Source organism: Leptosomus discolor, chromosome 9, assembly GCF_034619465.1.
Source record: "Leptosomus discolor isolate bLepDis1 chromosome 9, bLepDis1.hap2, whole genome shotgun sequence".
Classification (NCBI taxonomy): Eukaryota; Metazoa; Chordata; class Aves; order Leptosomiformes; family Leptosomidae; genus Leptosomus; species Leptosomus discolor.
In genome coordinates, this window is record NC_141399.1 from 42028038 (window position 1) to 42052829 (window position 24792).

Here is a 24792-nt window from a genome sequence, read left to right on the forward strand (position 1 = left end):
ACCAGGAAACCACCACCGACAGTTCTTATGTTAGGACAAACTTCACGTTTCTTTCACGCCTCTCCACAACACTCTACAACTATTAATACTAGATCAAGAGACGACACAAAAGCACGTCAGCTAGACCTGTACTTCATCAACAGCAGTTAAGCAAGCAACTTCCCCTACTTGCTTTCTTGTAAAAAGCCTTCTGGAAAACGGGAGCATGGTCAGGATGCGCTGCCAGAGGGGCCAAGGGACAGCTTGCTCTGTCTTCAGGAAGCCACGGACAGGCACCCATGACGCTGGGAACACCAGAGCCAGAACGAGCACCTGCAGGCACCTCACAAGGTGTTTGGCCCGAGTTGTGCACTGGTTTTCATACATTGCTGGTTAAGCTGCGTAACTCCTTGCCACAGGATCCTGGAAGTTCACTGGTGAGGTGGCAGGTGACATGTGGGACAGAAATTTAGAGAAACCCTTGAGTGGAATGGGGTTAGACGCTGGGGAAGTATTTGAGGGAAGGAAGCATTACACACATTCCCTCTCTTCTGGTATACTCCAAAAGTGACCAAAAGCAGATGTTAGGGAAGAAAAGGGCCACTGGGCTGGATGGGCCTCTGGTCCCACCCTTGTGTTTTATTTCTCACATCAGCACTTAGATGTAGCTCAAGGAAAGCCACTGCTCTAATCAGTCTCGTTGTACCCCACTGCCTGTCCATGCCAACAGCACCACAGCCAAAAGGCCAAACCAGACCAAGGACCTAGTTAAGTAATTTAATCAATAATAAAACAGCAACTCAGTGCAGACAGGAGTCCCAGAGCCGGCCAGGTGAAGGGGCTCTGCTGCAAGGACAGCCACAGGCAAGAGGAGACACCCATGGAGGCAGGGCTTTGCAGGAAATGTCAGCCCAGGAGAGTAAAACTGTTTGATGTGAAAAACGCAGGGCGAGGAGCAGAGAGGTGCACGTCTGTAGACAGCCTGCCCCTCACACCAGACAGGTAATACCTGTCTGATTAAGTCGTAACCTAGGACTGGCCCTGCCCTGCACAGCCAGGCCTCACCATCTGTCCAATTTCCTACGTGTCCCTCAACAGATATGCATTAGGACAAGGAAGACAGACTCTTTTTTGACTAGAAAAGCCCACCAGAGAGGCAGGAGCCTACCATAAGTCTCTGCTAGCCCAGGATGACACTACAAGGATGGGATCCCTGTGAAATCATCTGGTTTTAAGACACAAAATAAAAGGAAAAGAGGACTTAAGAAGCACCCCAATACGGGTCACCAACCCCTACAGTGACAGTGCTGTTCTGGGAGAGGAGGAAGCATCGAGTCACTTACATTCATTGTCCCATTTATCTCCGCCACTGATTCATCATCTGTTGGGAACTGGTAGATCTGAACCCCGTTACTGACCAGTTCGCTTGTGATTTTGATTTTAAATTTGGTCAGCTCACTCTTGGAAATGGCATCAGATTTGGCAATGATGGGAATGATGTTCACCTAGAAAGGAACAGAGTGGTAAGAAGGCCTCAGCTTTGCTCCAGGGAGTAGTTTTCCAAGTCTGCAATACAACTTACAAAAACGTAGAAGTGCTCAATAAATCTACAGGATTCATCTGCCAATCCAGCCATCTCCACTAGCATAAGGGCTACTCAAGGTGGGGAGATGTGCTCTGGAAAAGCAGCAGCCTTTCTGCCATGCACATGGCAAACCTGCCCAGTAGGAGTTAAACGTGCCTACCTTGCTGTCAAGCTTCTTCATTGTTACTAAGTCCAGGGATTTCAGGGAGTGGCCTGTCGGAGCAATGAAGTACAAGCAAGCGTGGATCCGGGTGTCATGGTAGTTGTGCAAGACCCTTTTTATCTTCAGTTCTTCTTGCAAGTAGGCTTCAAACTGAGCATCAATGAACTCAACAATGGGCTTATAGCTTTGGTGAAAGGGAAAAAAAAAAAAAAAAAAAAAAAGAGTTATAGAGCTCACAGTCAGCGAGGTAAACAGACAGAGCTCCTTTGCTTGCTTTTAAGAAACAAGCTGCTTGTTAAGATGTCATTTCCCAAGACTGATTCTCTCAATCTCCCTTCCTCCTCACCTGTAAGAAATTTTAACGTTGCACTACTGATGAGGAGACGTGGTCCTACACCAGACTCTAGCAGCCTGTTTGACAAAACATGGTACCGCAGATTCAGAAGAGGACAGGAGACACACCATCCTCTCCATGGAAAGTAGACTCTTATACTTTGAAATGTGAACGTGAGAGGCTTTTAAAAGGATGGATAATGTGGACTCATTCACAGCAGTGTGTAACCCTTGCTTGCACTCTGGGAGTGAACAGCTTGCTGCTGTCAAGCCCTGAGTCCTGCAGGTGGAAGACACATCTCCATTCAGTACTACCTTTGTCCAGTGCTCTGGGGCAGGAAATCCCTGCAACTCCCTCGCAAGGCCATCTGAAATACAGAGCCCGTCAGACTCGCAACATAAAGGACATCAGTGCATCTTAAACAAAACTAAAAAAGAAAATCTGAGAGACCCACAACAAAGCAAATCCCATCTGCAACGCCTCTGTGAAGATGCACCTTCAAGATGGTTTCGTGGAATCCCACACCCCTTAACCGCCATGCTCCAGCCACGCTGGACGTGAGCTGCCAGAGATACTTCCCCAGAGCACCTCACTGCACATGTATCGTGCTGCTTTTGGCAACAGGGAAGAGCCCTGACAGAAATGGCTGTTAAGCCAAGTGGTCACTAGACCACGCTAGTGGTTTGGTCAGCAGCTTGCGGTCAGCACAGCACAAAGAAACAAGCACAGACGCCCTCGAGCTCTCCGCTTTCCCCACCAGATGAATTTGGGCAGAAGGCTGCCAGCAGGGTAGATATTGCTCTGACAGCATGAGAAAAGCTGCTTATAGAGCTGGAGCACTGCTGACACACCACAGCCTCTGTCCTCTCTTCTACCTGTCCCATCCCGAAGACAGAACAAGGACAACACATAAGAAGGGAGGAGGAAAACTTTACAGCACAGTCTGGCCCAACTAGGGCACAAGGAGAGACCCTGCATGAGAAAACCAGGTCACAGCACAGCCTCTCTCCCCCTTCGCTCACCTGTCCTCTTTGTTGATCTGATCCCCAAAGCCCACTGTGCTCACAATAGTAAGTTTGAGGTTGACGTTGCTCTCCTGCAGGTCGTAGGTATTGGATTTCAGCTGGACCCCAGGCTGTGAGTGAGATGCTGGGTCACCTTCAAACTTGGTGTTGAAAAGTGTGTCCATGAGGGTGGACTTACCAAGGCCAGTTTCCCCTATCGGAGAAAAAGAGAGTTGAAATGTTCTGTTGAATATTAATATGGCTTGGCCTTTCCGCTTCCAAACATTAACAGGGGTGAAATTGTAGCACATGAAAGCAGATGTCATGCTCCAAAGGGATTGTCTGGCAAGCAGAAAGCCATGTACAATGGGAGGTCTGTATTCTGGGCAAATTACATTTCACAGTCTAATGGCCATTAATATCGTTAGAGATGAAAAGAAAGAGGTGAAAAGGCAAAGGGGAAAGCATCCTTCAGATCCTGCATAAACTCACAGCTACACTACATAAGATGCTGTTTTCATTAAAAAGTGGGAAGGGGAATGGGGCTCATTGCCATTTCCAAAAAAAAACAGATGCTCCAGATCAATATGTCTCTAATAAGCAGCCACTGAAGTAACTGCCTCCTGTGCAGAAACACTGAGAGTTGTTGCCAGTCCTACAGCAAGTTGTGCAGTTGGTTTCTTGTATCAACAACAGACTGAGTTGGGGGATCAGCCTTCTAGACTGGGAAAGGACATTTTCTCTAATATCTGGTTTCCATACCTTAGGGAGTACACAAGCTACACAATACTGCAAATCTGCTTCCAAAATTCTGCAGCATTGAACTGCTATACGGATTCCATCTATCAATCGGGAACTCTTTCCTTGTCTGGAAGGAAGAGCCAAATCCCAGAGACCAGTCTTAAATTTGGTTTAGGTACATCCCAGGAAGAACATAACAAATCCCTCTGTGCACTCATTCCACAGGGCAGCCTCCCTTACCACGCTCTGACAACGGAGCCAGTTTTCCGAGCTCGAAGGATCTGACCTTGTACTAAACCCGTACGCAGTCTGATTTGCTGCCCTGTGAGGGCTGTTGTGTTACGGTGAAACAGCGGTTTCCGAAGCTTCTGCTGAAACTTCAGGAGCCAGACAAACCCCACCCGCTGCAAAGGCTGCTCCTCCAGCCTGCTGAGGGACCACAGGGAGACTGTGTTTGGCTGAAGCAGCCTTCCCCTCCCTCCCTGAGCCCTCAGCTCCCAACCAAGAAAACTTCATCTTTTTCCTACTTTGCTCAGAAGAAAAGCGCTTCTTATTTTTGTAGGTTTAGATCTCTGCAACAGATCCAAACTTGCATGAAATACACAATTCAACAAGGAGAAACTCCTCCCCATCCTCCCCCATCCAAATCTCTGAGCCTCACCCCTGCAAGCAGGCAAATTCCTCTCTCTTGGCCCCAAAAGGGACTTCTCTCACTCAAGGCTGAAGTACCTGGTAGGCAGGGCAGGGCAAACATCCACTGGTCTGGGAACTGAGCAGTCTCTGATTGCCAGGATTATATATCAAGTATCTTTCCAGAGGCGGCAAGATTCATTAACATTTCAAAGTCAATGTGCACCTTGAGCTGCAGAGCTGCCTGGGAGCCAGCTGAGAGCTTGTGCTCCATCACCGACTGATGCCAGCTACAGCCAGAACAGCCATAAGTCCAATTGCTCTTCACACCAATCTCGTTTGCAAACCAAAGGGGAGAAGAGGGAGTCAGCACCAGGAGCTGGCACTGCTGCAATCCCTTGTGCTACGTCGATGCACCAGCCCCACCGACCAGAACGCAGCAGCATGAGGAAGGGAGGGGGACCCGGCAAAGCACAAGGTTTTCTCTGTCGCTGGAAGAATGAGCTGGGCCATCCAGCCATCCATCACAGCGAGCTCTTCATTGACTTGGAATCTCATAGTCTGGGCTTTTAGGGTACTGTTTGCCCCAAATGGGGAGCAGGTGCACAAAGCACAGCAGACCAGAGCATCGCCACAATTCAGATGGGAATTTTGAGAGTTAACAGCAGACAGCCTGCACGACCCACCAGGCCTTTCTCAGGGATTCCAGTAACAGAGCAGTGTAAAAAAAGACAAAAATCTAAACAGCCTGAGAAGGCTGCAGCATTTCCAGAGCCCCTGCCAAGGGATGGGTGGGACAGAGCAGGGAGCTGGCTGCTTGCCGGCGAACGCCAGGATCCCTGATGGGGCGTCTCAGGACAGGGGAGCATCGCCCACACACCAGCCTGCAAAGCCTCCTCCGCTGCCCCGTGTTCTCCATCGCGCATCCCAGTGGGCCCCAGTGCAGGGTTGGACCCAGCCATCTGTGCCCCGAGCCTCCAGAGCTGCAGGAGAGAGTGACGGGGGAGCAGCAGCGGCAACCAGGGCAGGGAGCTGCTCTCTGCAGCACATACACACGGTCGCGTGCAAATCACGCTGGCTGGCGGGCAGAGAGAACACCCCGTAAGCCTCTTCTTGTTTCTGCCTCCGTCCTTGTTTACGGCGAAAGGTGTTCGCATGAGGCCAAGACTATTGTTTAAACACATCCTGAAACTGCTAATCACTGCTAATTTAAATCAGTCTAGTGTTGTTTCCTGCAGGAATGACTTTAACTGTTAGAGGGGCCAGCAGAAGTGCGTAAGAGATGCAGGCAAATTGTTAAGACAGAACATGCTTTTATACTCCATCTCATGCCAGCTACACAGGGCCAGCAAAGGCAACTTTGAGTTCACACCCTGAGGTTTTCCTTTTGGAAGAGGAAGATTTCAGCTGGTAAGGCACTTTTCCATAGGTGTGAGTTGCCCATCCAAACACCCACAACTTCACGTTTAAAACACAAAACACCGAGCCACTAACACAGTGCCTCAAACGTGAAGGCTGCACACCAGAAACATTTGGCCAGCAGACACAGCCATCCCTATGCTGTGTAACCCCACTAACACGGCACAGCATTAAAGCCTGCCAGGGAAGAGGAGAATGGAGGGGAGGAATGAGAGAGAGGAAGAGAGAGGGCTTCTTCAAGCACATCAGTAGCAAAAGGAAGATTAGGGAAAATGTGGGCCCACTACTGAATGAGGTGGGTGCCCTGGTGACTGAGGATACAGTGAAGGTGAGCTACTGAACGCCTTCGCTGCTTCGGTCTTTACCGCTAAGGCTGGCCCTCAGGAATCTCAAGGCCTGAAGGTAAGAGAGGAAGTCTGGAGAAAGGAAGACTTCCCTTTGGTTAAGGTGGATCGGGTTAGAGATCTTTTAGGCAAACTGGACACCCACAAATCCATGGGCTCCAATGGGATGCACCCAGGAATGCTGAGGGAGCTGGCAGATGTTATTGCTAAGCCACTCTCCATCATCTCCAAAAGGTCCTGGAGGACAGCAGAGGTGCTTGAGGACTGGAGGAAAGCTAATTGTCACACCAGTCTTCAAAAAGGGCAAGAAGGAGGACCCAGGAAACTACAGGCCAGTCAGCCTCACCTCCATCCCTGGAAAGCTCATGGAACAGCTCATTCTGGCTGTTATCTCTAAGCATGTGGAGGAAAAGAAGGTTATCAGGAGTGGTCAGCATGGATTCACCAAGGGGAAATCATGCGTGACTAACCTGATAGCCTTCTACGATGGCATGACTGGCTGGGTGGATGAGGGAAGAGCAGTGGATGTTGTCTACCTCAACTTCAGCAAGGCTTTTGACACTTTCTCCCATCACATCATCATAGGTAAGCTTAGGAAGTGTGGGTTAGATGAGGGGACAGTGAGGTGGATTGAGAACTGGCTGAAGGACAGAGCTCAGAGGGTTGTGATCAGTGGTGCTGAGTCTAGATGGAGGCCTGTAACTAGCGGTGTTCCCCAGGGATCAGTACTGGGTCCAGTCTTGTTCAACATATTCATCAACAACTTGGATGAAGGGACAGAGCACACCCTCAGCAAGTTTGCTGATGACAAAACTGGGAGCAGTGGCTTGACACACCAGAAGGCTGTGCTGCCATTCAGCAAGACCTGGACAGGCTGGAGAGCTGGGCAGAGAGGAACCTGATGAGGTTCAATAAGGGCAAGTGTAAGGTCCCAGACTTGGAGAGGAATAACCCCATGCACCAGTACAGGCTGGGGGTCGACCTGCTGGAGAGCAGCTCTGTAGAGAAGGACCTGGGAGCTGTGGTAGACAACAAGTTAACCATGAGCCATAAATGTGCCTTTGTGGCCAAGAAGGCCAATGGTACCCTGGGGTGCATTAAGAAGAGTGTGGCCAGCAGGTCAAGGGAGGTTCTCCTCCCCCTCTACTCTGCCCTGGTGAGGCCACATCTAGAGTACTGTGTCCAGTTCTGGGCCCTCCAGTTCAAGAGGGACAGGGAACCACTGGAGAGAGTCCAGCAGAGGGCTATGAAGATGATGAGGAGACTGGAGCATCTCTCCTGCAAGGAAAGGCTGGGAGACCTGGGGCTCTTTAGCTTGGAGAAGAGAAGACTCAGGAGGGATCTTATCAATGCTTATAAATATCTAAAGGGTGGGTGTCAAGGGGATGGGGCCAGGCTCTTTTCAGTGGTGCCCAGTGATGAGACAAGGAGCAACAGGCACAAACTGGAGCACAGGAAGTTCCGCCTGAACATGAGGAAGAACTTCTTTACTTTGAGGGTGGCAGAGCACTGGAACAGGCTGCCCAGGGAGGCTGTGGAGTCTCCTTCCCTGGAGACATTCAAACCCGCCTGGATGCAGTCCTGGGCAACCTGCTCTGGGTGACCCTGCTTTAGCAGGGGGTTGGACTAGATGATCTCCAGAGGTCCCTTCCAACCCCTGCCATTCTGTGATTCTGTGACTGTCTCAGCTAAAAGAAACATGATGCCAACACTGACAGAGTGAAATGAGATGGTAAAAGACTGAAGATGTTAAAGTGCTTCGCTGTGTTAAATATGACCAGAGCACAGAGAGCACTGCCACTTTCAAGGGCAAAACGACAGAAGGGAGGATTTCTGAATCTCCTGGGAGTTTCTCCCTCACACAGAGGCAACTTTCTGCTGGCTGGAAGATGTAGATGGTGCCAATTGCTTCTTGTAAGGACAGGAGCCCAGATGGAACAGATGGTCTGATGAAAAGGACAAGTAGTCTGTGTTTGTTCCAGCCGACAGCACTGGAATCTTCTCCAAAAAGCAGAAACAATGAATGGGGATTAAGGGAGGCAGAATTACTGTGGAAAAAGCAGCGGTGTACGCAAACTGAGTAAGAGGCGTCCTTGGCAGGGAGATTATTTCCTGATGTCAGGCTTATAGGCACACATGTAATTTGAGCTCCAAAACCGTACTTAAGGGTTATGCAACTCGGCAGTCGCCCGCTCTCACAAAGCAGGGCTGACAAACCGCTGCGGGGAGGACAGGGCAGGAAGGGTGACCTTTAATGTTAAGAGTTCTGCACCAGGAAGCTCTGACAGCTACTGAAAAGCTGTAGCGTTGCGCCTTTCATGGAGAGATGGATTCTTGCTGTTAAGTCTGACGATTTTCAGAGATGTGCAAAAAAAAAAAAAAAAAAATGGCAAGAAACACCACACCAGTCAGGCCCTGGACATGCAGCAACCCTATACCAGTGCCCGGAAGGTACCATCCACTCTTAACACCAGACAGCCAAGCTAGAGATGCTGTGCTGGGCTCCCTGTACCTCCTCTCGGTCTCCTGAGACACACTCCCTGCTCCAACTGTGCGTGCACACGGCATCTTCAGTGCTCTGTGGAAACGGTTCATCAAATCCCTCACTGATGGAGCAGTGGCACCACTTGCAAAAACACAGCTGGGACAAGCAACACTCTCCTCCCTTCGGCTGCTCCAGAGATCCTCTGCTCTGGGCCAAGGCTGCCCTCCCTGTGTTGCCTGGGCAGGACATTGCTCACACTATCTGAGGCTCTCCCGCTGGTGACCAGGCAGAGCCCATGCCAAAAAGCAGCAAGCACCAGCGCTGTAAGGAGTGACCCAGACATCGGTACTGCAAAGTGACACGTCACACTGTGCAGGCAAGCAACACGAGGGCTCCCCAACACCAGCTGTTCTGGGAGAGATGGAGATGAGTTGCGGTGAGAGGTGGAGGCAAGGTGTCACCGTACCTGTCTCCAACACTGGCCAGCAGCTACTGTGGAGGAACAGAAGAAGCTGCACCCACAGAAAATGCTCCTTTGGAAGCTCCCAGCTTCCCAAACCAAAATGGGTATCTTTGTGCTGAATGCACCTTCATGGCTTTTTTCCTTCCACAGAAATTTTGGCATCCTAAGCACGCCACAGCAGTAAGCTGAATTACACACCACAAAAGCTGTACCTCTTTTTTTGTGCCTGGCGATTTAATTTGCTTTTCCCTAGTACATGTTAAGTAAAACAAACAACTGCTCGCTGGCCCCCTTCTTCACATCACCCAGGATTTAAGAGGTCCCAGTCATATCATTCTCAATCGACTCTGTTGGTGGATAGAGGAGCCCTCAGAATGTTTCCCAGTTCAAAGGAATGGAGCAGCTTTCACGAGAGCACCCTTTCACAAGAGAGCAACACCTGTCCTTCAGGAGATTAACAACCGTGGCTCCAGCTACCAAATAATTCAATCCTAAAGAAAATGTATACGCATGCACGGCCCTTTCATGTGAAGAAATGGGAGCTAATCCAATGTAGCAGGTTTGTTGAGACAAGCCCTGAGGCAGCTCAGCCTGATAAGGCCACCTCTCACAGAGAGGAAAAAATAGTTCTTTTCATCTGACAGGCGTACGGAGACCCCGTGCAATTCACCCACCACAAGGCAAAGGCTGGGCTGTGGGGGCAAGGGGAGCAACATGGGCTCACAGAAAATACTGAAGCATCTCAGAGGACTACCCAGCTCCCAGCTGCCACCGTCCACCCCAGGGGACCAGCGGCGAGGGGGAAGGAGAGGGCTGAGGAGACCAATGGCTTTTCGGTTGGAGAAACCCTGTTCTCTCCTCAGCTGGTTGCACCAGTGACCACAAAAACAACCGTTGAGCAAATTCCAGGCTGTACAGCTCATCACTCCACAGAAAGCTGCCTGCTGGAGAGCAGACGGCAGCTCTGCATGAGGAAATCTGTGCACATCCCTCCTTCCCTCAGCCGGTGAGAGCTCCCGCGCACCGAGGGGCTCACTCGTGTGGAGTGAGACCTCAAGCAGTTGTGGTAAAGCCCCTGGGAAAAGAGAAGGTATTTCTGCCATAAAACAGCCATTTCTTTTGCATGAATAGGCTGGTTAGAGCAAATTGCCCTGCAAATCCCAGGAGAGAGGAAGGGGGAAACTCCTGCTTATAATGGGATACTAGTCTAATGCAACAATAATCTACCCTGGCCAAAACTGAGAAAGTTTAATTTAAAAATGTCAGCCCAGTCTTCCTCTTTCTTTCCCCCATCTCACTTGAGAAATATAGTCAGCACAGAAGGTCTCAGCCATTAAATACTTCTCCAGCCTTTGCACTGAACTAAAGGGCAACTAAAATTCAGAATCACAGAAGCTTTAGGAAGAAAACAGTTGTGCTGAGGAATAAAATATCAGAGAAGCCATCCACAACCCCTAACTACTTAGGAAAGGTTTGTTCATTTATTCTATCTTTGGCTCTACTCTCAAAGGGAAGACAGCTTTCAGCATGAGAAGAACTAAAAATTGCTCCACTCTAGACGTGCTGCTGAGAGTCATTTCTGAAGCTTTCCTTGGCTCCTTCACCGGGAGCTGGAGGAATCGGTGGCTCAGATCCAGTATGGCGCAGAGCAAAATTGTCATTGGATTTTTCCTCCAACAGATGCCACACACAGCTGAAAAATGGGGGGCAATGAAGTGTCTTTCTGTCTTGCTTAGTGGCCTGACTATGGGATCAGTTTATTTGTTCGCTGGCTCCAACACTCACTTGCTCCCTGTTCTTGCAATTTTTCACTCCAAACTCCTGCTGTACAAGTGAGACCCAACAGAATAAATGACAGATGGACTCTGGGACTTTTTTGTTTTCTTTCTCCAGGATGTTTAACAGTTTAACTTCGTTACCACAAGTTAGCAGAGGCCCCAGACAACTCTTAAAAGACATTTTAAAGCCTGACCTCCTCAACTCCAGATTTGCAGGTCTCTTTCTAATGAAGCTTATTAAATATTTCTATAAAGTTTCTTTATTTCAAGATTGACCATGTCTGTGTCATTTACTATTCATAAAAGACTAGCATTAATAACTAATGCGCATTGATCTTGGTGAGTCCTTGTTATTCGGATCAACAAGCGATTAATCCATTCCATTTCTGTCCTGCAAGGAGGAGAGTAGAGGCATTCAACTCCATCCACACATCAAAGTGGACATATAACACAGGAGGCATCCACTGCTACACCTACAACTTGCAGAAAAAAAATACAGCAGCCCAGTAAGTGCAAAATGAAATACTTAAAGACTTCAATCTTTGGGACAAGTGTTTCACTAGGTCATATCACATTCACGTACTGTGGAAATCACCTAGCGACTCAGCCTGACAGTGACCTCCACTTGTCAGCAAAGTTTATCATCTCATAGGAATGCCATTGTCAGGGAAAGTTTTCTTCTCAGCTCCATTTAACAGGGCTCAGCTCCCCTCTCCTCACTCTACTCCTTTCATCTCAGACTTAACCCTGTCCTGGGCAAACACCAGGTCCACACCATGAGATGGATCTCTCACAGGAGAGGACAGACAACCTTTGTGCGGGTGCAGAGCTGATCACCAGCTAAGATGAGTGACCAGAAGGTATCCACAGCTGCAGCTCTCCCCCATGTCACGCCAAGCACTGCTGGGAGCAGCTGCAGAGAGGGCTTACTTTGAGCAGCCATGGCCACACACTTACCTCCTGCTCCCAGAGGCAGGGCACTGGCGTCAGTAAACCAAATTATTTGTCCTACCAGACAATTATTAATGCCCTATTATTAACTTCTTTATCCACCTTACCAAACTACTGTACCAAAGCCACACAAGATTTTACCTGTTACTTAGGAATGCCTCTGAGGGGGGACTTGGGATCCTAACCCTGGGGAAGACATGTGAGATGGGCCGACGCTGCAGGGACAGACACCAAGTCCTACTACAGCGCCAGGCCCCAACCGAGTTCCATACGACATGGCAGCTTGGATAATTGTCTGACCAGTTAAGGCTTGGCCAGACACTATTTTAATTCAAGCATGCACAGAAGGGAGGAGAAAAAAAAATAGGTTTTAGTGATTTAAGAGGAGCATGACTGGTATTTTGTTAAAATAATTATAGTAATAACTCAATACCTCACCAAACAAGACTTCAGAACAAAGTTCTCTGGCATGAGTACCTATTTTCTTTTAAAAACATGAAGTTCAAACATACTTGGAATATAAAAATCATAATAAAAGCCTGGGATTTCAAGCATTTTATTTCTATGGTTCACTGCTTGGTAGAAAGCCATACTGCATAACCCCAGCAGGGATTTCCCAGGGCATCAGTAAACCTTGTTACTGAAAACAGACAGAACAGTTGGGGAAATTTAAATCAAAACTACCTTGTTAATACTGTCACCTACAAGCTACATCCAGCTGCAGAGAAGCCCTTTTCAGCAACAGAACTTCCCAAAATGGAAATACTCACCCACACACAGGATGTTGAAACAAAACCCATGATTAACTGACTTATTAACCAGCTGGTCAGGCAAACTGTCAAATCCTACGTGTCCAGAAAGTGGGACAGTACGACAGCCTTCACCCTGAAATACAATGAAACAGTTGTGTCATTTTCAAGCAAACACGCTTAGCTGTATAAAGCCTTAAGACCTCCCAAGCAGAATCAACTGCACAGTCCAAGCAGAGATTTGCACGTATACTGTAAATCATGTCAGTGTGCTTCCCTCTTCTCCAAAACAAACCCAGACAGCACAAACAGAACATTTCATTTGCCACACATAAGAAGGTAGCCCTGTCAGAAAAATATTAAACTGTGTAAAACATACCCAAACACAGCTGCTGAAATAAAGAGGCAGCTAAATGTTTGTTTCTTGAGAAATGATGTGGACACTCAAGTCTCACCTTATACTGAAACAAAAAGAATCCCCTGTGTAAAGGAATGTATTAAAGACACACTAAACTGAAAGAGGGGAGATTTAGATTAGCTATTAGGAAGAAACTCTTCACTGGGAGGGTGGTGAGACACTGGCACAGGTTGCCCAGAGAAGCTGTGGCTGCCCCCTCCCTGGCAGTGTTCAAGACCAGGCTGGACGGGGCTTGGAGCAACCTGGTCTAGTGGAAAGTGTCCCTGCCCATGGCAGGGGGTTGGAACTAGATGATCTTTAGGGTCCCTTCCAACTCAAACCATGCTATGATTCCCTAAATGATGCCTCCTCCTATAAGCCTATTACAATTCACATGTAACTCACATTCACAGCTGGAATTATAGAAACTAGCTAGAAACAATTCAGAAAACTGAACCTACATCTAGTAATTCAACAACCCAAACACACTGCCTCTGCAAAGCTCAAGTGCTGTAGCACAGAAACAGCAGAGAATACAGTCTTCAAGCCACCAAACACAGCAATATCTTCCATATTGTTACAAAGATTAAAATCTCAAACTGCAAACAGGAGTCTGTCCAACTCTGTGAAACGGCCATTAACACTAGAAAATCAAGGATCATTGAAGGAAGCTGCAAGGAAGACGCTCGCACAGGCAGGTGGCCAGATCATGCAAGGTAGCAGGTCTTCTCCAGTTCTGGGTGTAGCTATCTGAGCTTCAGAGCGTATCTTTCAAAGCTAGGAACTGAACAAAAGTGTCCAGAACTGAGCTGCTCATAACCACATAGCCCCATCAGAAGGAAACCTGCACAGGGCTTTGGGAGCAGGCGTACCCAAACGTGCCTGTTTGGGGGCATGGACTGCTCCTGTCCAGCCACCCAAATGACTTCATGAGAAGCTGCTCCCACGCCCTGCCCTCTCCTGTGCCTGACACCATTAACCCAGTCTCCCGGAGCAGGCATCCCCCTTCTGCCCTGGGAAGCAGAAATGCCAAACTCGAGCTCCAGCTGCTGCTCACACAATGCTCCCCACCCAGCACAGCCCCTTGCTTCTGGAGGGGGGGTCAGAAATTTTCACCTGGCCACTGCACGAAGTCCTGGGTACGCCAAAGTGCTCTGCGTCCCAAGCCCCCACCGCAGACAGTGTTAACTACAAGCAAGGTTCAACCTCGGAAATGGCATCACGCGAAACGGAGAGTCATTGCTAACCACACGTATTTGTGTGTACTAGAAAGTTCCCCTCCTCCAGCCCCCAAAAAAGGTATTTCCCTCTCTGGAGCAAAGGCTGTTCTTAACAACATATTTTAGTGTCAAATACAGAAAATTCCCCTCTGGCCTTTCAGGGACACCATCAGTTTGCAAGAAATGCTACAGCCAAAAGGCAATAGTTTATAGGGTGTAATTTTTAACTTATTCTTTCAGGATCATGCTTTCACATATCTTGAAAGCCTGTTTATAGGGACAGGCATGGAGGTTTTCCCTCTTCTGTTAATGGCAATGGTATTTTAGGCTAGGAAAACATCCCCAAGGACTGCACTTACTACAGTAGCCTGTTAGAGCACAATTACTTGCCTTGTTACTGTTTCACTGGTGTGGGTTTTTTTTCCCAAATGCGAGGCTCCAAATACACTTCAGCCATTAACCATATTTACCACTCTGTGTTGCGTAAATATGTTTCCCCTTAGCCATATTTTGTGTATTAGTCTGACTCTTCCTGCCAAGATGTTCACCAAATATGGCGCTTTATTAATTCCTGAGCACCTTGCCTCCAAAGGACATGTTCATGGGGAAGGCACTCCAGCTGACTCTGTTTCTGCATTCTGAAGATGCAGCTCCAAGGCCAAATAATTCACAAACAGCTAAAGCAGAAGAAATGCAGACCATCAGGCATGCAGATTTTGTGACAGCACACCTAAACCCTCCTAAACTGCTTCATAAAAATAAAAACCCAGCACTGGGGTATCTCATGGCCACGTTGATCTGCAGTGAGAGCACCACGGCCCCGGTGAAGAACAGATGGAAGGACAGAGTCCGCAAAGGTGCAAGAGAGAACTACAGGCAGACTGCTCCTGGGGAAGGAGAAATATCAAGGGTATTTTTAATATTCAGCCTTAAAACTGCACTGTTGGAAGACTGTTTGAACACTACCCTCCCCAGGAAGTGTGGGCAGGAGTGTAGGCTCTCATTAAGAACAAACCTTCTCCTCATCCCTAAATATAAGTGTGATCCAGATGGAACAAAATAAACGGTAGAAGTTAAGCCACTCTCGGCTGAGAGGAGCCATTTACCATCGCACAGAATTCAGCCTGCAAGTCATTTCCTGTAGCCTCTTTTTCTAGTCACCTGTGGTTTTATAATGCAGTTAAACCACACTTCACATCTGCTACAGGCCAGGAAATAAGTAATGCAAAATCTGATCTCCAGTCACAGCAGCTGAGCCTTCATGTTAAGTACGCAGCCACGAGGTATACTCTGCTACTCTGCCTAAAAATCCAAAGCTAGCTTGGCCAAGGCATCAACAGATCAGATGCAGTGGAGAAAAAAAAAAAAAAGAAATAATGTTTTAAGGCCAGACTGGTTTTGACACACATCAGAAAGTTGTCCGCAATTACCAAACCTGCGGAGAGAAAAGTAACATTTTTTTTATCCGATGCACCAAGAAACAGTGCAAGTTACCAGTCTTCATGCACTAAGTGGTGTCTCTGTATCCAGAACGCTGCTATATATAAACAGCATCATCATAAACAACATATGAGCACAGCGATTAGTCATCCTGCCTGTACATTACATGTAGATTTGGATTACCTTGTTCAAAACTGAAGGAGAATACGTTAAGCTTATAAGCTTTTTGCTGAAAGAGTATTCAAGAGCTGTCTTCCATTATTTATCTTCAAAAACAACCTTTCAGGTCAAATTTAAAATGCATAAAGAGGTATCCACATGGTAAGCAAGGTTTAACTATTGTCTGCGTGAAGGCTTTTTCCATGAGCATCAGTGAGCGCTGGATGCCTCAGAGCCCTTCCACACTCTCTATTTTAAAGTTAGCATCCTCTTGGAACGAAGACAAAGATGGGATCTCTGGGAAGCCAGTGTGAACACTGGCACCACACCGAGATACCAGACGCCTTTTTTTTCCCCATACACACAGAGTGATCCCCTCCTAGGACAGAATGGGCTGTTGTTTGGAAGGAAGCAAAGCGTGTTTGCCACAAACAAGACTAAAAGAACAAAAAGAGCAACACGCTCTCTTGCTGCATTACCAGGCGGGGCTATTGCAGAGTGAGAGTAAGGAGCAGCCAAGCTTTTATTTTTTCCCTGTCTTTGCAGGATTTACACACCTTTTGTTAGGGCTTCTCCATGCCACAGAACCCCCCACTGCCTACTCTTAATTCTTACTGAGAACTACCAGAAATGTATGGAAAAACCAGAGATGTTATAATAAGCGACCCCAAGCCTGAAAGCACTGCCCATTAAAATAATTCTTTACATTAAACGGGCAAGACTTAGACTCCAGGTGTTTGAATCACTCCAGGGTCTTCGTGATGCAAAAAAATGATCAGAGGAAAACCTCGATGAATGTGCATCTCTGCCTTGATCTGCTTTACATGACACATAGGTACAGCGCTGTCACCTCGTGGTGTCCTCGGAGCCCTGAGAGGCCGTTACTGCACTGTGGAGATAAAGCAGAGCATCCTCCCCCAGACATGCAATGGTGCTGCTTATTCCAATGCCAATGCTCTGTATTCAGGACAATTTCTGGTGGCCTGGACTAAAGGAGCTATGAAAAAGGACACCACAGTAAAGGAAAAGCGTCCACTTGGCGATATTCAAGTAGAGCACAGCAAATAAAGAACGCTACAGCTCTGAACCCAAGGGACCCATGTCCAAACGAGGCCCACACAAGAAAACGCTCCCAAAGACTGCAGTACAATACTACTTCTGCATTTGATTGAAAAGAGTGTTTCTGTTTAGGACACTGACAGCTCACACTTAGTACTTCCGACACAACTTCCCACCTCTCCCCAGACAGGAATCACTTCACACGCCGAGGCCTTGGAGACTCCCTTCGGAGGATTTCCAAATGGCCACAAGAAACACAACAGCACCATCCCTCAACAAAAACAAATCAAGTGACTGTTCACAGAGCTCCACCACCGATCCTGATGCTCATAGCAGCCCCTCCCCTGCGCCTCTGCCACCCGGGAGGTTAACCCCTACACCTGAGGCAACTCTTGCACAAGAAGCCAAATGTCAAATGGCAAAGCAAGGCAGAACCTGAATTCAGGTTTCCACCCCACAGTTCTTCACATTATCTTTTAAGCCAGAACATCATCAGTTCCCTTCTCATGACCTCGGCGTTATGGCATCCACTTCCCCACACTGCATTTGGCTCTGATTAAACAGCAAATTAGAGCAACACTTGTACCAATTACCTCCCACTTGCACAAGCGTGTAATTCTCATATGCAATGAGAGAATTATCCAGCAGACAGTATAAACATCCTCCACGAGATAAATGCAAAGCAGGAAAGTAAAGTGTAGACAAAGACTCTATTTCTTTGCCTTGCTCAGCTGATAACAAATTGTCAGGATGCACATAAAAGCAAAACAACAGAAGAGTGGGAGACAAATAGTTCTGAATCAGCCACCATGGAAAGCAAGAAACATCTCACCAAAGCTCCTGACCATTGACCACCCACTTCAGGCGCATTGCATCATTCAGCCATTCAACATTCACATACGGTCAAGCGCTTCCGAAATCTCAGATTCTGACAGCTCTTAAGATTGCATTTCTTTATGCCCCTGCCAAAGGGCTGCAGAAACATCACGCTGCCTGGATACGTTCCCAGGAGAAGTCTCCTCTAGCAATTAAAAAATACATATCTATAACAGCAGTCTTAATGATTTTTCTGACCTGTACTACAGAGATTGAGAGTTAGTGCCCAGCAAGACAGTCCTCTGCACCCGTCCTCCACCCACGGGGAGCAGGGGGGACACATCCCCTGGGGGTCTCAGTATTTAAACCCTGCACCCTCCATGCCGGCAGAGGACAGGAAAGGCGCCTCAGCTCGGTGGTGAAGGGGCCACCCTGCCCGCCCAGAGAGGAGGGGGTTTCACTGACCGTCTCCACAATAAATGCAAGTTTAGATCTAGCGTTTGCTGGGACAGAGGCAGGGTGGTGACCCCAACTCCCCCACATAGCCAGCCCCAGCTCTTGCACGTGTTTAACCTTGTCGGCACACACAGAGCAGCCCTCTGCATCGCCAAGATATTACAGCCAACTGCTCCACGAACCACGGCCGGATGCCCAAGACCTGGACTGACAAGTCATCTGTCCGGACAAAGACATATTCAATTTACAGCACACTAATTTCATGTCCTCCTCACAGCTAGCTTTCCCTTTTGCCTCCCAAGAGAGGCTGTACTGTATCATAACTCATTCCAGGCCACTAGCAGATGTCTGAAACTCCTGCACGTTATCTTAGGAAAGCCTAACGCTCAATTTCTTTAAAACACAGGGGAGCAAGTGAGTCACTTTACATACCTTGGCAGTCACATACAAGGCACTGGGTATGTCCAGGAGGAAATAACATCACAAACTGGCAAGGAGTGGCTACATCTACCCGTTCAACAAGACTGGGTCCAAGCTAAAACCCACTGCTTTGAAGACAAAACAGCAAGCACTCATCTCAAGTATTATCCCTGTACCAACGCACAGACACAAAAGTTGGAAGCCCATCAAATGACAGACAAAACGCATCCGCGTGCAAACACGTTACAGATGCCTCCTTAGCGTTTCTCTAACGAACGCAGAGGTGGCTCAACTCCCTCTGTTCCTCTTCTGGATAATTCTCCGCAGGCATGCAGAGCTCTGCGCCGCGCTAGGAAGGCAGGCGAGCAGCGGCGGCGGCTGGCGTGTGCCGTGGGCAGCCGGGGACGACACCGCGGGGGGACCCTCGGGGACAAAGCGCAGCGAGGATGCGGTGCCGATGTTCAGCGCGGGCTCCCGCGGCTCCTCCGCGGCACACGGTGCCGGACTGACATCCTTTCCGGCATCACGCACTAACGAGCACGGGCTGACGGTTTCTTTGGGAGGAGAACAGCATCCCTGGAGCACCCCCTCCATCCGTGGGGATGCCAAGGAGCGCTTCACCCACTACCACACCCTGGCCTAGCCTCCAGCGCAGGGTAAGGGTGCAGGATGAGGCCTCCCCAGCACGGCAGTCCGGCCAGCACCAAGCTGCGCTGCGGGTCTCTCTGAGGCCGCCACGGGGCCCAGGGACGGAAAGACGGGCAGGGCAGGGCAGGACCCCCGGGCCCACCCTGGTGCGGGCGGCCCAAGGTCGCCGGGCCGGGCTGCTGCTCCGCAGCCAGCGGGGAGGACCCCAAACCTCCCCTCCCCCAGGCAACCTCGGCTCCCCTCAGAGCGGCCCTCAAACCCCGACCCCCGCCCCCGGGAGGCCGCCGCCCTCCCGGGCCGAGCCCCGGAGCCCGCGGGAGGCCTCAGGCCGGTGCCCCCACAGCCCGCGCCCCGCCCAGCGCACCCTGACCTGACCCGGCCCGGCTCGGCTCGGCCCTACCCGCCCCGGCCCCGCCAGGCGCTCCCACCCGCCGTCCTGGCCGTGCCCGGCCCGCACGAAGCCGTCGCCGCCGCCGGCGCCCGGCGCCCGCTCTCACCTGCCGCGCCACCTCGGCCGCCGCCATCGCTACGAGCCCGCCACAGGGCCCGCCCCGGCCGAGCGCGCGGCTCCGGGCGCGCCCACCGCGACGCCGCGCGTGGGGGGGGGACCCACCGCGCCCCGGCCCCGCCCAGCCCCGCGCCACCGTCCCCTCGCTCCGCCCCGCTTCAGCGCCCCAGCCCCGCCCGGCTCCGTCCCGCCGCTCCCGCCTCCGTCCCTCTCCGGGAGGTGCGGGGCTGCAAGTGTGTCGTGTGTGTGTCCTCCCCCCCCGCGCCTCCCGCGATGGTGCAGCCCGGGCTGCGGGCGGGGCCGTGGCCGCAGTGTGGCGGGGCGCGGGGCTCGGCGGGCTGAGGCGGCCGGCGGCGAGCGGCGCCCCCGATCAGCGGCTCCGCGGCCCCCAGACCCCCCCCCCCCCCCCCCCCCTCCGGTAGGCCCGCGGGCTGTCCGGCGGGTCGCTGCCTGCAGCTCGGCCGCGCCCTGCCCGCCACCGCGGCCTTCTCCGGCCCCTGACCGCGCCCAGCACGGAGTTCCTCAGGGCAGGCCCGGGGGGACCCCGCCCGACCGCCCTGGGGGCTCTCCGGTAGCGCGGGCCGCGCACCTGCCCGGGGCTGGGCTGGAGTTTATGGCTTGGGACTAAGGGTCTGAGGTCGCTATTGAAATTAAAACAACTGTGCACTGAGGTCCGTCGGGATGGTTTACCTCGCCTAGGAAGCCGTTTGCTGGTATTCGTGCCAATTTCTCGTCCAGTGGCAGTACAGCCCCTTCCCTGGCCCCCCTCGGCCCTTCGCTGCAGCCTGGCTGGGCGGGCAGGGGCTGGATAAGCCCCTCTGCTACTTTGAGGGTGTAGCTGGTGCCAGTTGGGTTCCCCTTCATTTGATGCCAGCACTAGCATCAAATAGAGGCTGAGAGAGCAGAAACTCGGTCCTTACCCGGAGCAAATAACTTTCCCGGCCCTTGGGAGCCCTGAGTAAAGCCCCCAAGGTTGGCACTTCAGTTTTAGCCTGGTCAGAGCTCACCAGTGTGACGAGTCCCTAATGCAGGCATGACCAGGGTGGCCCTAAGTGGGTGCTTTGCTTTGTACCATCAGTGCCCTCATTCCCCCAAAGCAGCACCTCGTTTTCCCCAGCTGCCACCCAACAAGTGTTTTAAACCATTCCCCAGGATCCCACAGTTCTGTGGGTCAAGTTCTCTGCCTCCCTGAGCCCACAGAAGCCACCAACATCCAGTGACGAAACCTGGCAGTGCCAGAAAGGGAGCAAGGGGACAATTATGTTTTCACCACCAGTCATTTGGGCTTTATGGGATGACACCAGCTCCCCATGCATCCCAGAAAAACTGGTCCAAGTGGTTGGAGACAGGCAAAGCTCCCCTGAGGGCAGGCAACCAGCCCAGGGCAGGTTGGAGCAGGGCTACAGCTTAGGGAAGGCAAAGAAAAAGGATTGAAGGGGCTGGCGTGGACCTTAGCTGCCTGACCAGCCACAAAACCACCTGGTGACGGTTCAGCCACACTACAGGTCTCTGAAGAGTCACAGATAAGAAAGGCCATAGGAGAAACAGGACTGGGAGCTTTAGAGGCAGAGGACTTTTTCCTGATTCCTAATAAAATTAGGGTATAAGCCACTGGTGGCTGCAGCTGCCAACACTGGGCATGGGGCCTTGCTGGGAAGTGAAACACAGTGAGAGAAGGCAGCCAAAATGCTGCCAGGCTGAAACATCGGGTGGCAAGGGACCCAAAACACCACCCCAGGCTGGATCTCCGTTATAGCATGGAGACCCATCAGCGACTGGGAAAGCGGCCCCTTGGGGCAGTAACCTCGGCCTTCCTGAGCACAGCACCAAGAAGCTGCATTGCAATGGTGGGGGCTGTAAGGCAGGTGACGTGGCAAGACACCGGGGGGCTTTGGGCTGTCCCCGGGACCACTGTTACAGATTTACACATCCCAGCCACTGTAACAGGGTCTGACCCTAGGATCCTGCTGAGAATGCCAAGTCCGAGCGAAGGTTTCCACTTAAGTCTTTTATTAGTTCTTTGGTTACAGCTTGAGCTGGGTGTCTGCAGAGAGGGTCCCCTACCCCAACTTATGCCTCCCAGTTATACCCGTTCCACCCATCACCTGATCCCCAAGTCCAATCACTTAATTCTGGTGGTATCTTGATTTCTTACTGGATTTCACTGTTGCTGGGCTGGCCGCCTTCTGAAGTTACTTGGTTCTCTTGGAATTGTCTCCTTGGTCCTTATCTGATTCATTCCACTCGTATCCGCTGAATTCAGTGATTTCTTAGCAGCAGTTCTAGCAGAAGTTTACGCTTGGACAGCTCTTGCGGCCTAAGGCTTCAGCTGCTTTAGCTGCTAATGCTGAGCCACTAATGCTAAACGAGACTCTTCAGAGAGAACACAGTCAATCAGATTTCTTCTATAACACCAGCATCAGGCTGCCCAGAACCCCCCACCTCCACCCGCCCCAGCGGTGCCGCTGCTCCCCAGGACCCCCGCATGCCTGGCCGCTCTCCCTCCGCGACGTTGCAGGCGAGTGGGGCCCAGGGGGGCGGACGGCCCGTGGCTGCGGCCGTGCCCGGCGCCCAGCCGCAGCCGCAGCGTGACCAAAGGTCGCCTGCACCGCCCCGGCAGCGCGGCAGCGCCACGGATCCACCGCCGTGCCCGGCGTGGCCTCCCGCCGTGCAGAGTCGGTTCCTCCTTCGCCGTGCCGAGTCGGTTCCTCCTTCGCCAACGTTGGGGCAGGAAGCGTGGGGTGAGACCTGGGGAGTGCGAGCTGTGAGCTGCGCCCCCGCCGGGGAGCGGGCTGCCGGCCAGCCCCGCGGGAGCACCGCCATGGCCCGGTGGGAGCGGGAGCAGGGCTCGGCGGAGCAGAGGGTAGCTGGCATCGCCCGGACATTCGCCTTCCTGGAAGCCGCCCAGCCACAAACGGGGAGCCTAACCCGCAGGTCCCATCTCTGGCCAGCCACCACAGGGAGCAGGGAGCATTTCTATCCGCTGCAGAAGACGGACACCAACAGGAGCGTCAGTCGGGCCAGCCAGGGCCTGGGGAGCTGGGGTAGGGCTGCAGGCCGGCTCTCCATCGGCCCCGGCAGTACCCGGAGGAAGGAGCTGAAGGAAATCCTCCTGCAGAGCAATAGCCCTGGCAGCACCGTGCGGTTTGCCACCGCTCAGAAGACATTCAACGGCAGCAGTCTCCTCGCAGGGCCGCACCAAGAGCAGAAGGCCGAGCAGAGCCCCGAGGTGCTGTCCTTTGCCTTGGATCCCCTGGAGCATGAGTGGCTGCTGACGGTGGCCCAGGGCGATGCAGACAACATCATCAGGCTGCTGGACCTGGATCCCAGCCTGCTGACCAGGAAAGACTTTGTGACAGGCTTCACCGCTCTCCACTGGCTTGCAAAACATGGCCACCATGAGAGCTTCATTCAGGTCATCTCCCACGCCCAGAAGAAGGGCTATCCTGTCAACGTGAACATCCCCACGACCAGCGGTGGGCTCACCCCCTTGCACCTGGCCGCCCTGCAGGGACACGAGCTGCTCATCAAAGTGCTGGTGGGAGCTTACGGGGCGGACACCAGCTGCAGGGACCACAATGGGCGCAAGGCTTGGCAGTACCTGAAGGCAGACACCTCCAGGGAGCTGAAGGAGCTGGCAGGGGCTTTGGAGGAGGACTTGGTCCAGCTGCGCTCTCACAACACCAACAACAACAGTAAGTCATCCAGCGAGGCCAGGGCAGAGCGGGACTGTGTGGACTCCGGGGCCAAGGGGAAAGCCCAGCGCTCCTGGAGCCTCTCGACCCTCCGGGCCTTTGTCAGACAGGCATTTCCTTTCTTCCAAGAGCGCTGAAGCTCCCCTGGCCCATTTGCCTGCAAACTCGCTCTGAATAGCAGCTGGAAGAGCCTGCAGGGAGCTGGGAACTTGGCGAGGGCTGGTGCTCAAAATCGGCCAAGTGGGGATTAACCCCCTGCATGGGAGGCACCATGGCCACCCTGTGTCTTCTGGGGCTGTGCTGGTGTGTGTATGGAGCAACTTTGGCCACTGGGAGCACTGCCTAGGGACAGCCCTTCCAAAATCTGCCTGTCTCCAGAGGGGGTTTTGCGCCCCTGCCCCTGCTGATGGGGACTCACTGCTGCAGCCCAGCAGAGCCCCATGGTGGGGGCTCACGTGCCAGCCCTGCTGCAGGGAGCTGCTTCTCTGACACCCCGTGTGCCCGTGGGAGAATGCTGACCCACCACGGGAGGTGGTGTCCCACACTGGGGGCCGGGGGTGGACGTTTGGGCTGCCCATCCCAAGCTGCCGGCAGACTACGCATGTGACTGTAGGTGGGTCACGCAGCAACTCGGTGACTTGGTTCTCCCACCCGTAAAATGAGGCCATTTGCACTATCCTGGCTCCCAGCAACGCTGTGAGGTTGGACTGGTCATGGCACCTCGGGTGCCTGGATGGAGACACTGTCAGAATGTCATTAAATATTTCACAACCATACTCTGAGATGACAGAGGCCTGGCACTGGGCTGATGATGGAGAAGCAACTATGGCTTCAGAAACAACCTCCCCAAACACTTATCTACACTTCTCTGCCGGCAGGGAGAGCAGGTACAGACAAGCACACCATGCCACCAAGCTGCAAACGCTTTCCAGCTCCCTGTGAGATCCCCGGGTCTCTGCCACACGTGCCTCCTCTGGGTTGCTGTTTGTTTTTGACAGATAAAGCTGTTTCTCAGTAAAGACCTGGAGTGCCCAGTTTGCCAGAGGAGGCTGGGCCCAGAGAAGTCTTTCAAAGTGCAAGAGAAATCCTCCTGGCAGCCCTTCCCTGGGGACCCCTGTCCAGGGGAGCTTGAGATGCTCAGCCCCACTGGGGATGGGGGCCAGAGCAGAGGAGACAGGAGGGACACTCAGTGGGGTGGCATGTGGTGGCTCCCACAGGGACTGGAGTCCAGGAGCAGCTCTGGAACCATGATTCATTGCTCAAACCCATGGAAAAGGTATGAAGGCTGTGAGATTATCCTTGTTGCTACTGAGGTCATGCTCAAAAATGAAATTCTTGAGAAACATCCC

The 24792-nt window shown here is 51.7% G+C and overlaps 2 protein-coding genes across 8 annotated transcripts in view; one reads left to right on the plus strand and one right to left on the minus strand.

Annotated features, from left to right (window-relative positions):
- The window catches only part of SEPTIN6 (septin 6), a 33533-nt gene extending 13763 nt beyond the window's left edge, over positions 1 to 19770 (minus strand). For 5 of the 7 annotated variants that reach the window (XM_086470445.1, XM_086470443.1, XM_086470444.1 and 2 more), the window contains exons 1-5: positions 19738 to 19770; positions 12647 to 12761; positions 3084 to 3279; positions 1725 to 1911; positions 1323 to 1484 (exon numbers count right to left, since the gene is read on the minus strand). In XM_086470445.1, the coding sequence (XP_086326571.1) occupies positions 1323 to 1484; positions 1725 to 1911; positions 3084 to 3279; positions 12647 to 12761; positions 19738 to 19764 (687 nt within the window). In that variant the 5' untranslated portion in view covers positions 19765 to 19770. Of the gene's footprint in view, positions 1 to 1322; positions 1485 to 1724; positions 1912 to 3083; positions 3280 to 12646; positions 12762 to 15958; positions 15962 to 19731 lie in introns of all 7 variants that reach the window. The other 2 variants (XM_086470449.1, XM_086470448.1) reach the window with 2 other exon arrangements.
- Positions 19771 to 22569: 2799 nt separating this feature from the next.
- On the plus strand, positions 22570 to 23580 carry SOWAHD (sosondowah ankyrin repeat domain family member D). The gene has a single exon (XM_086470454.1). The coding sequence runs from the start codon at positions 22570 to 22572 to the stop codon at positions 23578 to 23580; it is 1011 nt and encodes a 336-aa protein (XP_086326580.1).
- The last annotated feature ends 1212 nt before the right edge of the window (positions 23581 to 24792 follow it).